At 40.2% G+C, this 14046-nt stretch overlaps 1 protein-coding gene across 2 annotated transcripts in view; it reads left to right on the top strand.

Moving 5' to 3' along the window:
* si:ch211-217a12.1 (alanine aminotransferase 2-like) overlaps positions 1 to 14046 on the top strand; it is a 51134-nt gene that overhangs the window by 29653 nt on the left and 7435 nt on the right. The window contains exons 1-7 of one of the 2 annotated variants that reach the window (XM_052102948.1): positions 3213 to 5866; positions 8195 to 8328; positions 9107 to 9350; positions 9642 to 9721; positions 12664 to 12800; positions 13593 to 13767; positions 13864 to 14019. In XM_052102948.1, the coding sequence (XP_051958908.1) occupies positions 5653 to 5866; positions 8195 to 8328; positions 9107 to 9350; positions 9642 to 9721; positions 12664 to 12800; positions 13593 to 13767; positions 13864 to 14019 (1140 nt within the window). In that variant the 5' untranslated portion in view covers positions 3213 to 5652. Of the gene's footprint in view, positions 1 to 3212; positions 5867 to 8194; positions 8329 to 9106; positions 9351 to 9641; positions 9722 to 12663; positions 12801 to 13592; positions 13768 to 13863; positions 14020 to 14046 lie in introns of those variants that run through there. The other variant, XM_052102947.1, reaches the window with a different exon arrangement.

Below are 14046 nucleotides of genomic sequence, written 5' to 3'. Positions count from 1 at the left end.
AGCCTGCTCTGCCAATACCCGAATTGTTTCCCTATCCAACTTATTCCTAACTCCCTTATGAATAGAATGGCTTTGTGATACTGCCAGCTTAGTTTTCATCTTGGCCCATTCCAATAGCTTGTCCAGCCTCTTTAAGAGTCGCTTTGTACATGCAGCTGCCTCGTGACATCATCCATATACAGTAGCTGTGCAGATCTGGCAATCTCACTCCAGACTGTACAAGGATTCCTCTGGCCATCTGTCTTGCCCCATTTAGGAGGACCTCAAATGCAGCTGTAAACAGGATCGGATAGAAAGAACATCCCATGGCTATCCCTAAATGGGAAATGGAAAATGCATACAGCTGTCACACTCAGGAGGATACTCACGGCAAAGTTCTTCTTTGTTCTACGTTCAGAGCTGGACACTGGTAACCAAATAATAAATGGTAACCAAATAATTAGACTACAACAATAAAACATAATAGCATTAAATAATGCCTATGAATATTAACATGAGTAATACTATATACATCAGTTTAGTCTGGGCCATACGCATGTATACAATGTATGCTTGCATTTTCCCAGGACTGTTTGTGTATCAAAGGTATTAGTTCATTTTAAGTGTATTCCATGCTGTTTTGTGAAACTGACGATTCCTTGTAATTGGTGCACTATCACTTAAATTAGTGAATTTATGGCAGTGAGTGGAGAAGTGGAGAGACAATCCAATGCTGAAGCAGTATAAGGTCAAATTAATAAAAGGAAAATATATGTTGCCAACTGTCCTGTGTAATAAGTACTTGACCCCTATTTAAGGGGAAAATTATGCACACTTGACAGAAGCGGCTAGAGGAAAGATCAGTGACAGTAAGCGCACGTCTTCTGACGTGTTTTCTGTCAGAAGCAGGAGAATATTGTCAAAAATATAGCAATTGAGTACATGTTAATTGTTTCCCAATTGTGTTTTTTGAAACATCAGTAAACACACCTATTCATGACATGGCACTGCATTGTATTGCACATGTCAGTGCTTGTTCTAGAAGAGAGAAAGAATATCATTTTTAATACAAAAGAACATTACAGTAGTACAGTTTTTGTTAAAAAGGCTTAACTTGATTTTTCTTACATTTCCTTTAAGATAAACACTACTTACTGCCAAAACAACAACACTAATCCAAGGAGAACTACACTATTTTCATGTTAAGCCTTTTCTCTTCCTGGTTGTTGTTTTAAAGCATTTTTCATTTTAAGTGTAGTAGAGGCCTTTCACACTGAACACATTTTTTCATCCATCATCACTGTTTTTCAATGTAAACAAGCTCTAGATGGAACACTTTTAACCATTGTGCAGCATCTCGCGCAGGAGCGTTTGTATGTATATGTCATTCCTTCAATTCTGTGACATTTAAGTCCCAATACTATTTGTGATATTTATTTTGTTTATTGTTAATTTCAGTTACATTATTTCAGTGAGTTATTTGAAGTCTGGGTAACACTTGATTTCATTAACAAACATTATATTAAACTTATCAGACCATTCATTAATGCATATTCAAATTTAGACATATAATATAATGTGCTTGTTATTGTTTACTAATGAATTTTACATAACATGACATTACATAAATCTTAACATATCATTAGTTTATGTCAATTCAAAAACTTACCAATGTTAAGCTTTCATTCATAGCTTTCACATTTAACATCTACAAATGCTTTTTATATAATATATAATATATATAGGCCTATGTATTTGTATAGTCTAGCACTATTATATATTACAAAAAAAGATTGTATTATGTAGGACTATCTCATGTTCAGCTTAGCCTCCATTTGATCCATATTATTCTATTTTATTCAATAAATTTTTAGGGTGATGACGCCATAAAATATGACGACAGACATTAGAAGCTTCATTCTAAAACCTCAATAGAATTTTCGAATGTAAATATGACATGACATTTGGTACAGTCTAGTATGAACGGTCAGAATGACCGCTATGGCCATTCTAGTGGTTTTAGAATTCCGCTAGTTCTCGTGTTAAATGCAAGTACAAGTCTATTGCTTGATTAGTGTCCTTTGGAAGATCAAAGCGTGTCTCAGCCATAACAGTATTACAAATGTCGTAGACAGTAATGTCTTTGTATTGAAGGCCAAGTTTAAAATATATCTCATAAATTCATGCGCATCCATGCTCTCAGTATCTTTGAGTAAATGAATGATGGCAATGACGCAATCGGAAAAGAGCTATACACACACCGGAAACTGTAACACGTGCGCACGCGAAAGTATCTCGTTGCACAGGTCACTTCGGGGGCTCCGTACAAATGTATTAAAAAGAAGAAAAAAAACTGAAAAATTACATTGACACATCAGACCCTTTGCTATGACACTTGAAATTTAGCTGAAGTGCATCCCATTTCTCTGGATCATCTTTGAGATGTTTCTACACTATGATTGGAGTACACCAGTGGCAACTTCAATTGATTGATTTGGACATGATTTGGAAAGGCACACACCTGTCTTTATAAGGTCTCACAGCTGAAAATGCATATCGGCGCAAAAACCAAGCCATGAGGTCAAAGGAACTTCCTGCATAGCTAAGAGACAGGATTGTGTCACGGCACAGATCTGGTGAAGGCTACAAAAAAATTCCGCTGCATTGAAGGCTCCCAAGAGCACAATGGCCTCCATAATTCTTAAATGGAAGAAGTTTGGAACCAACTTCAATACTTCACCGATCTGGGCTTTAAGGCAGAGTGGCCAGACGGAAGCCTCTCTTCAGTGCAAGACAGAGAATGGCCAGACTGGTTCTATTGGACAAAGTCTACGGTAACTCTAATAACTGCTCTGTACAATGGTGGTGAGAAGAATATCATCTCAGAATGTTGTGGATGATCAGTGTATACTGTTTTAGAATACACTATAATACACTTCTGTGCAAATCATATCTCCCCCAATGTACGCCAGGGTGCCACAATTCTCAATAAGTGTAAACTGCATTTATGGTCTGTGGAACGTTTTACAATAAATTTTTCAGACCGCCAATCAAAATACAAAAATAGAAAAACGGTTTGAAACTTAAATTTTAATTTTTTTCCAATTTCTTCAAGAATGTATTATTGTCTTTTTCTTCAATTTGACTTTTTCTAAATTGTAATTTTAGAAACTATTTTTTTAATAATTGACTAATCACCAATTTTAAATTTTGCAATTCTTTTGACAATTTGCGCTGTGCTGTACCATTAGCATTGGGGTGTTGAGCAGTAGTTTAAAAGGCTTGCCTAGGGGTCGACAGCCGAAGGCACACGTGCCAACTTTGCCTTGCAGAGGGGTTGACACGCAGGCAATAGCAAAATTGTGGACAGACCATTCGCGCACCGCGACCCACTAAGCTCCAACTTGCCACTAAGCACTTCTCTACACTTTCAGTAGGTCACGTAAACGAAGGGTTCGGCTTTGCGTTGTTCGCTCCACGCAGTGGATGATAGGGATTTGATCTCTTGCTGGCTGGCAGAAGCTGATAAGTGCATGGATGATTGTTGGTGCCAAACGGGCTGGTTTGAGTATTTTTGTAACTGCTGATCTCCTAGGATTTTCACGCACAACTAGACGCAGTCTCTAGAATTTACTCCCGAATGGTGCCAAAAACAAAAAACATCCAGTGAGCGGCAGTTCTGTGGATGGAAATGCCTTGTTGATGAGAGAGGTCAACAGACCATGGCCAGACTGTTTCAAACTGACAAAGTCTATGGTAACTTAGTGTGGTGAGCAGGGCGGCGTCTGGGCAGAACGAGGCCGGGAAGATAAGTGCCGAATGACTTCCACCTGCCTCGCATTCCAGCGAGAGGAGGCAGGAGTATTTAAGGAGAAGAGACCGTGGCAGACAGGAGAGAGATGTATGAAGCTTGTCTGTGTGTTTGACTGTCTTTATGATTTGATGCAGCTGGCTGAAAAGCAGTGCTTGTTTTTGTTTCTTTAAATGCTGAAAAGTATTATTAAATGTCTATGTGTTTGTAAAGCTTCCAACTTCCTCCTTTCCCATCTTTAAGTGTTACATTCAGATAGCCGCTCTGCACAATTGTGGTGAGAAGAGTAGCATCTCAGAATCAGGGGTGGATCTAGACATTTTGTTATGGGGTGGCATGCAGACTATGAGGGTTCATAAGGATGAAGGTACCAAGCTTCATTGCAGCAAGTACTAGTTTATTAATTGGAGTCACTATCTATTTGTGATACAACTGCATTTCCACATGAACCGCATAGTATCCATTTTGCTCCTGATTTACCAACAAATAAAAACATTTGTATAATTTAAAAAAAATAAGTATTAAACTGTATATCTCCATAACATTGTGTAACGTTAGCAGGAGGAGGCAGACGAGGGGTGAGGATCTAAATGCGGGTTTTTATTGAACAAAGAGAAAACAAACCAGACTGGAACAAAGGAAATATCCACGATGGGAAAATGAAACCAAAACATGAAAACATCAAGGGTACAAGAACTGGGTGAACAAGGCAAGACATCTACTTCCAGACATCCACAAACAACGATCGACAGAGACTGAACACACAACCGGGCTTAAGTACAGAGGGATAGTGAAGATCAAACGACAAACAGGTGAGAACAATGATCGAATGCTGGCAGTGATGAGGGCCGGGAATTGTGGGAATTGTAGTTCATGACAACTGACTAGAGAAACATGGGGCAGACAACAAGGGATCCTGACATAACCCCCCCTCTAAGGAGCGGATTCCAGACGCTCCTAAAAAAGAAAGAAAAAAAAATACCCAAAAAAACAAAAACAGTCCAAGGAGGCACAGAGGGCAAGCAGGCAGGCAGTCCAAGGAGGCCACAAGACGGGAACTGGGTCAGGTGGCCTGGGAGGCGGCCACAGGACAGGGACATGTTCGGGAGGCCTGGGAGCTGGCCACAGGGCAAGGACAGGTTCAGGAGGCCTGGGAGCCGGCCGCAGGGTAGTGTCTGGGTCTGGAGGCCTGGGAGTCGGCCGCAGGACAGGTTCGGGAGGTCTGGGAGTTGGCCTCAGGGCCACAGCCATGGGGAACTCCGAGGGCGGAGCCGTGGTAGGCGGAGCCATGGAGGTTTCTGGTGGTGGAGCCATGGAGGACAGAGCCGTGGAAGACTCAGGTGGCAGAGCCATGGGTGGCTCAGGAGGCGGAACCGTAGAAGGCTCAGTAGAAGGAGCTGTGGTTGGCGGAGCCGTGGAAGGCTCAGGTGGCGGAGCCGTGGAAGGCGGAGCCATGGAAGGCTCGAGGGGCGGAGCCCTGGGAGGCTCAAGGGGCAGAGCCCTGGGATGGTCGCGGCTGCAGGCGCTGGCTCTGGGACGGTCCAGGCGGGAGCCGGGAACGAGAGAGGTGGTTCCCCGGCAGCGAGTTCCTTCACGACGATACTCACATACTCCTGCCAGGTGTAGTCTCCGGTCTCTGGCAAATCCCACCATCGGTCTTTGGGTACACCGAACCAGTACGCTTCCTTCAGGGTCTTGTCATCCCAGCCGGTGTAACTGGCCATGCTGGCGAAGATGTGGGTGAACTCCCGAACTGATAAGTCCGCCTGTATTAGCTCCTTGAGGAACACCGCTAGATCCATTTTTGGTTCGATCGCTCTGTAACGTTAGCAGGAGGAGGCAGACGAGGTGTGAGGATCTAAATGCAGGTTTTTATTGAACAAAGAGAAAACAAACCAGACTGGAACAAAGGAAACGTCCACGATGGGAAAATGAAACCAAAACATCAAAGGTACACTAACTGGGTGAACAAGGCAAGACATCTACTTCCAGACATCCACAAACAACGATCGACAGAGACTGAACAAACAACCGGGCTTAAGTACAGAGGGATAGTGAAGATCAAACGACAAACAGGTGAGAACAATGATTGAATGCTGGCAGTGATGAGGGCCGGGAATTGTGGGAATTGTAGTTCGTGGCAACTGACTAGAGAAACATGGGGCAGACAACAAGGGATCATGACACATTGTCTATTAAACACATCAACAAATTCTAAATGTTCCTAAGCTTCACATGTAGAACCGGCAATCTGGACTAAACGTCACTAGCTTATGCAGGCCAATTATGTTTTTTTTTTTGTTAAGTGTACCTATGGATGGAAAATGCATGTGTATCCCATGCTATTCTGCTAATAACGTCCTGTAGGCCTATCAAATTTGTTACAGCTAAAATAAGTGAAGATTAACACAAAGTTAGGTCTAAATAACACTAAATTGCTGCAAAACTCCTGAATATTAATTATGTTCTGCACAGTAAAATATTCTTTTAAATTACCTGTTTCAATCAATGATCATTCTTAATTCAAGCACCCAAATAAATATTTCACATTATATGATTATTTAATTTCTACATTCTACATCAGTCTTGGGATATTGTTAGTCAGTAGATGAACACATAGATCAGCATTAAGAACATAACTGACTTATCTAGTGGTAACTTTTTGCCTTTTGGATTCTAATTCATTTTTATTTGAATAAAACAAGATTGCATCTGTATATCAGTGGATGGGTGTTACACATTAAAAATGCAACAACAGATGCGTGGAGATGAGAGTAGTTTAAACACAGACACATTTATTGACATTTCTGTATATGAAAAAACAGTGACCTCTGAAATTCAGACAGCGACAATCACAATCTCTCCGCTCCAGCAGCAGGAACCCAGAAAATGTCAATATGCACCTGAGTGCCCATGAACAAGATGACACAGCTCACAAATAGCCATCTCCCATCGCACAACCCAGCCATGAAACACTCAGTTTGTATAGGGAGGAAACACACTGTGTGCCATCAACAATCAGCTTACCTGGTTACTGCACACCTGAGAGCGATTAAGAGAGAGGGAGAGAAAGAGAAACACACACACTCTACATACACACAAACAATACAGCCAAGAAGGCCATCACAATGGGGGACACAAAGAGCACGAGCTGCTGAAATACTGCTGACACTAAACAACACTGAAAACAGCCGCAAGAAACATTTATCATATCATTCAAAATAACACATTCCAGTGCTGGATCACCAGAAATAGAAACTCCTACTCAAGAACTGGAGATGTGTCATCTGGATTATACACATACCTGACGAAAGCTATTTCAAAAAGTGGTGAGGACTCATCCCACCCGTCTAAACCCACAACTGAGAAATTCATATTTTACCTTTTTTCCCCCAGATATTTGTCCACGTGGTCACTGTTGTTGATGAACTAAGCTCATCAACCCGCAAGAGCCCAAACACTGTACATGCGCTGCTATAGTAGGTAGGCGATTGGTTGATGTTGTAATTGGCCACTGCAGCTTCTGTAAACAATCATTAGATTTGTTGCTACTGTAATCAATCACACTGTGAGTTTGTAGACATTTATAGTGCATTCGGTGAGAGTTTAGGCAGTTTGAAATGAATAAACCCCTACACAATGTCAACTTCAACTATAATATACTTACATTTATATTTATTACATGTTGGGGTGGCATATGCGGTAGCAATGCATTTGCCGCCCTATGCCACCCCGGTAAATCCGCCCAATTCTGAATGCTATTCTGAGATGCAAGTTTGTTTTGCACTTGTGTTTGGTAGCAGCTCCATATATCCAATATTTCCATGGAAACACTTCATTATGAAGATAACCAAACAGGACACTTCAAAGACATTGAATATACCTTTAACAAAAACACATCAGGGTACAACCATGTTTTTTGGACGAGTACCATGGTATTCCTTGATGTTTCTTGGATTACTGTGCAAATACTTACTAAAGGTTTTTGAATATGGTAATCATTCAGTACCATGGTAAATATCGAAGTACCTTGCGTTAACATCTGATATTATCACTGTATTATGGTACCACCACCACAGTACTTTGGTAAGGGTTGTAACAATAATAATATAATGGATATATAATAATATAATTTCAACATATACAATTTTAACATTAAAATCGGTGTAAGCTTTAACATTATTTAATGAAATATGAACTAACAGTGAACAATAGTTTAATTAAGCTTCATTATAAATATTTCATAAATAATGCAGTTAAAACATTATTGTTCATCTTTAGTTTGTGATTCCTTAAGCATAATATTATGTATACAACCATTGTAAAATGTTATAGAAATATTTATTGACCTTTATAAAAGTATAAATGTAATGAAACAAATGAAATGTTCTTTGAATGTTTCAGGTGCATACAGTGTAAGTCAGGGCATTGAAATTATTCGTCATGACGTTGCCTGCTACATTGAACAACGAGATGGAGGCATATCATGTGACCCCGACAACATTTACCTCTCTTCAGGAGCCAGTGATGCAATCGTGGTAAAATAACACAAACCACAAATAGATCAGGGGTTTTCAAACTGTGGTCCAGGGACCCCCAGTGGGTCGCAAGATAGTGCTAGGGTGTCAATGGAAAATTTCAGAAGAGAGAGAGAGAGAGAGAGAAAGTGTTGTTAGGCAAAATGCTTTGGTAGAACATTTATTTTGAATAAAAATAAATATGGTTTCTTTTCAGGCTTAAATCTAACATTACAGGAATAGTGGTTAGAAGACAGATACACAGTCAACTTAATACAAGATAAACATTTTACAGATAATTTATTTTATATTTAATCGCTATACAAAAGTCAATAATTACATTTCACAAACAAAATTTTGTCTTTATTACTCTCCCAAAATATTTTAGCCTATTTTTAAGATTTACATACTTACATTTCTTAACAAAATTCCATCAAATTTAATTGTGTAATGTTTGAATTTTCATATAAAAAATTTCAAACAAAATGTTGTATTATTATATCATATTTACTATTTTTTTTCCAAACAATATAAATGGGAATTTATGCATGAATATACTCCTTTTTATTTTAGGAAGGGGGTCCCTAGCAAGTAGATTATATGTGGGGGTCCTTGGCCTTAAAACATTTTGAATCGTCCTGCTATAGAGAAAATTATAAGTACTGCCTAAACATACTAACAAACTCGTGCCCTCAAACAGTATTTGCATACTTAAGCCACATTTAAAACTGTGAAAACAAAATATCAGAATTCATCTTAAAGGTGTGTGTGTGTGTGTGTGTGTGTGTGTGTGTGTCAGATGATGCTTAAGTTACTGGTGTCGGGTGAAGGAGCAAGTCGTACGGGAGTGATGATTCCGATACCTCAGTACCCACTGTACTCGGCTGCTCTTGCTGAGCTCGGCGCCGTTCAGATCAGTTATTATCTGGATGAAGAGAACTGCTGGAGTCTGAATATCAATGAGTTAAAACGCGCACTACAGGAAGCAAAGCAGCACTGCAGCCCACGAGCACTGTGCATCATCAATCCTGGCAATCCCACAGGTGTGACAATGGCAAATACTGTTGTTATTATTGTTATAAAACACAATTTACACAACAGATATGTTCCCACTCTTAATGCCGATAGGATGAACCACATTCAAACCAGTAAATGAACTGATGTAGGCTACACATCTGTGACCACGCTCCAGTTGAACTCCATATTAATGCACCAACTGTAAACAGCCTACAGTTATGCTAATGGAATGACTTGAAAAATTACAATTAAAAATTATAACCATTGAGGTCTAAATTGCAAATAGAGTGTGGCTGATTCTTGACTTTACTTGGCAGGTCAGGTTCAAAGCCGGCAGTGTATTGAGGATGTGATTCAGTTTGCTGCTGCAGAAAACCTTTTCCTCATGGCTGATGAGGTGATTTCATGACATCATATATATATTTGTATGTACTGTAATATATTTCTACAAATAAAATATAAAATAATTAGTATGTATTATTCTAAGTAGTATTAAATAAAATATTAAGAGAGGAGACAGGAAACAGAATGGGAAACACTCACAATGCAGTTTGTTGTAAATTTCTATGTTTCCAATTGACTATTGGAGTGCAAATAACTGCACTGTGTGGCAGGTGTCATTTACACCTGGGTGCAAAAAGTCACTAAAAAAATAAATTATAAATTTATGAGGTTTTTTTGTTGGCAAAGTCACCATTAGATGTCTGAAATTAGAGGAAAACCGAATGAAAGCGGCTTGTGATACTGAGTTTGTGGAGGTTCTAACTGTTGAGACGGTTGAGAAATTTAAGATTGATTGGCCCATGCATGATGCGCCAGAGCATTCATGACTCGATTAACAGTTTCTAAAGAGTCGGCACAACTCCTAGTCTTATTGCCTGGTGCCGTTCTTGCCCAATCTGCATGAACAGCTGGTTAAGACATGGCAATGCCTCTCTAGGCTATTCAGAGCTTCCCCTTGTCGAAGAGGCTGCCATGGTCCACTTGTGCCCCTCTTCTTTGGGACTGGGGTTGAAATCTAAGCTGGTGTATCCATCCAAGCAATGTCATCTTACATCCTCATTGATCGGTAATGCTTACACTGAGGTGGGTCAGGCTTGTTCGGCCCTGCACACTATGGTGTTCTTGCAGGCCTACCAACCAGACATATTAAAGGACATGGAGGAACATAGCCTGTACCCTGAGTCCTTTTAAGAGCTGTGTTGCACCACAGATTTGGTGATCCGGGCTACCAAGATTACCACCCAGGCTATTGGCAGGTCTATAGGAAACCTGTTGTCCTTTGAGCATCAACTCTGATTCAACTTGTTAGAGATACGTGACAAGTACAAGGCAAACTGGTGTCGCAGCAGGGACTCTTTGGTGATGCCATCAGAGAGATTAGTGCCGTTACAGATAGAAGTTGCATTTTAGTGCAGCCGGTTCACTGTCTTCTTTTGGACAGCATCCAATGAAGCAAAGTGCTCCTGAGAGTTCTCCTCCAGAAGGCAGAATCTGAGTCAACAGTGAGACCACAACGGCCATGGTCAAAGTTGAAAATTTTTCTTTTTGACCCTTGTTTTATCAGAAAACCTCCTTCAGGTTGAGGCAAATGTTCCTGATTGTCTGCGGACCTTGAAATGGAGACTAAAGCCAATTGAACAGTCTTCTCTGGCTCCTAAGAAGGCCCAGAACAATCTTCAGTGTCCTCAAAATTATTCACCCTCAGTCCTTTTCAAGTTGTTGCAGGCCAGCATCGAGAACATGGCTCTAGTCTTGTGATTGTTTGTGTTGGCACAGTCTTATGGGGGTCTCTAGCTGGGTATTGAGCACAGTCGAGCACAATTATGGGCTTCAATTCAAGACGCGACCGCCTCACTTCAACTGCATTCTGACCTCCACCATCACAATTTTACATTCAGAAGTACTGTTTCTCCTCAAAAAAGATGCGATAGAGAGTGTACAACTGTGTGACTGGTTTTCTGGTCGCCAAGAAGGATGGTGGGCCGCAGCCCATACTGGACATTCAGAAGTCTCCATTCAAGACGGTTACTCAGAAACAGATTTTGTCTCATATCTGACCATTCAACTAGGCCATTCTTGAGATTTGCCTTCGAGGGGACTGTGTACTAGTTCAAGGTCCTGCCCTTTTGTTTGTCCCCATCTCTCCACAGATTTACCAAATGTGTCGACGCAGTGTGGCATAAGTGTATTGATTTACTTAGATGATTGACGGCATTTAGCGCAATTGGAGGAACTGGTTTGTAAGCACAGGGATCTGTTGCTAATGCACTTGGACCTTTTGGGCCTCAAAGTTAAATGGGAAAAGAGCTTGTTGGTATCCAGATGGCAAGTATTATTCTTGGGAATAAAACTTGACTCAGTGACCATGTCAGCACATTTGACCGATGTTCGCATTCAGTCTATTCTCCAGTGCTTGACGAGGTTCAAGCCAGGGGTAGCCTTGCCGCTGTGAGAGTTCCAGAGAATGTTGGGTTTGATGGCCGCCTTGACCACCATCATCCCTCAGGGTTTGTGACATGTGAGGCCTCTCCAGTGCGGGGTCAACTCAAAAGTGCCTTGTCACATATGGCAACACAGTCGTTTATGTCTCCTGTTGATACGCTGCTGTGTATCTGTGCTAGCTATTTGGAGAACACCCTCATTTTATCAGAAGGGTGTTAAACTCTGCCAAGTGGTCAGATGCAAAGTTGTCATGACAGACTAATCCATTTTGGCCTGAAGTGCCCTGTGCGATGGTCATCTGGCCTCCAGTATCTAGACAGGTGGGCAAGTTACGTGGCACATAATTTGCCTAGATTCTTTTGGCTCTGAGAGGGGTTTTTGGGTAGACGTCCAAGGCTTTCAGATTTTGGACCATACAGACAACACTGCAGTTGTGCCGTACTTGAATTGCTAAGGGGAGCACATTCACGCCCAATGTTGGCTCTTGCGTGTCCGCTACTCATGCATCTATAAACATCGGAAACTACCTGAGTGCATTAATGTTTAAGGATAGACTGAACAACCTGGCACTCCTCTTCAGACATCTTATAGTGACTTTGTCAGCAAGAAAACAAGTTTTCTTGTTGACAAAGTCACTATAAGATGTCTGAAGAGGAGTGCCAGGCACTTTTGTTAGTTTTGTTGGTAGGCATTGTATTTATGTTTTTTTATTTTATAATTTATTGCTTGATTCAAATAATATTTTTGTTTGTTTGAAAATAAAAAGTTGTTAATTAATTTAAAACGATTTATATTACCCCTACCATAAACCTAAATTGTTTAGGGGGCCCCAACATTTGGTACTACACCCCTAGACACATGGATTATATTGTCAGCATGTCCTTCTTCATCCAGGTGTATCAGGACAACATTTACGCAGATGGATGTAAGTTTCACGCCTTCAAGAAGGTGTTGTTTGAAATGGGACCAGAATACTCTAAAAAAGTGGAGCTGGCATCATTTCATTCAACGTCAAAGTGCTACATGGGAGAGTGAGTGTCCAATGTTTTTGGGAAAACATTTCATGTTTTTTTCCCAAAAAACCTGGATCTTCAGGTTATTTTGAGAAAAATATATGTTAAGAGATGTGTTAAATGACACTGAAATGGCAAGAGCTAGCTGTTTTTTTTCAGTCCATTAAGAATATGTACTTCTGAGGAAAAACTATTTGCTTAAAATTTGCTTGGTTGATGGTATTATATCTTTACATCTAAGTCCAATTTAATTGCAAATATTTTCATTACAAATTATACTATCAGCATAACAATGAGTAAAAGGTCGAGAAATGTTCAAGCATTTCATAATTTCTTAGTATGCACTTTAGCATGCACTTTAATTGGCATGAACTCCAAAAGTTGTTCAAAGTTTGTCAAAACTGGTTCATATTACTGCTTATGTCCAGCACAATTTTAAATGTTCCAAAGAGCATCTTCAATGGAATCTAGGATATTTGACAGTTAAAATGATCAATGTCTCAAATGTTCTTACAATTAATTGTAATAACGTTGATTACCAGTTAAATTCTATTTTGACTTGTTAAACTTGTCATCATGGCAAATTGTAAAATTAGATATTGTTTATGCCTTGTGGCTAAACGTTTCAAACATGCAATAGTTTAACATTTACAGATTGGCCCCATTCACTTTTAAATTTTGCTTTGTTTTTTTTAAGAAAAGTTCAAATTAATTTGTGTATCTTTGTATCTGCTTGATACAAGTTTAGCCATATCAAAGTTTCCTAATACAGATATTAAGCCCCAAACCTGTCTGTCTTGTTTATTTCAGGTGTGGTTTTCGTGGTGGTTATATGGAGGTGGTAAATCTAGACCCGGAGGTGAAAGTTCAGCTCACTAAGTTGGTATCAGTGCGTCTTTGTCCTCCTGTGCCTGGACAAGCTCTTCTAGACGTGGTGGTCAATCCACCTCGACCAGATGAGCCCTCCTACACCACATTCATTAAGGTCTCTCACTTGTCCTTTGACTGTTTGTTCTGTAGCAGTTCACATACTACATACTCTAGTCAATGAGTAATCAAAGTGTTTGTCCCTTGTGTTCAGGAACGCTCTGAAACATTAGCCACACTAGCATATAAAGCCAACATCACGCAAGAGATGCTGAATCAGGTTCCAGGTATAAAGTGTAACCCAGTGCAGGGTGCCATGTACACTTTCCCCCAAATCCAAATCCCGCCTAAAGCCATACTGGAGGCAAAGGTATGATCAGCCTGTGCTATAGCCTTC

Source organism: Xyrauchen texanus, chromosome 33 (assembly GCF_025860055.1).
Source record: "Xyrauchen texanus isolate HMW12.3.18 chromosome 33, RBS_HiC_50CHRs, whole genome shotgun sequence".
Classification (NCBI taxonomy): Eukaryota; Metazoa; Chordata; class Actinopteri; order Cypriniformes; family Catostomidae; genus Xyrauchen; species Xyrauchen texanus.
Note: the sequence above shows the minus strand (reverse complement) of the source record. Positions and strands in the feature narration are given on the sequence as shown.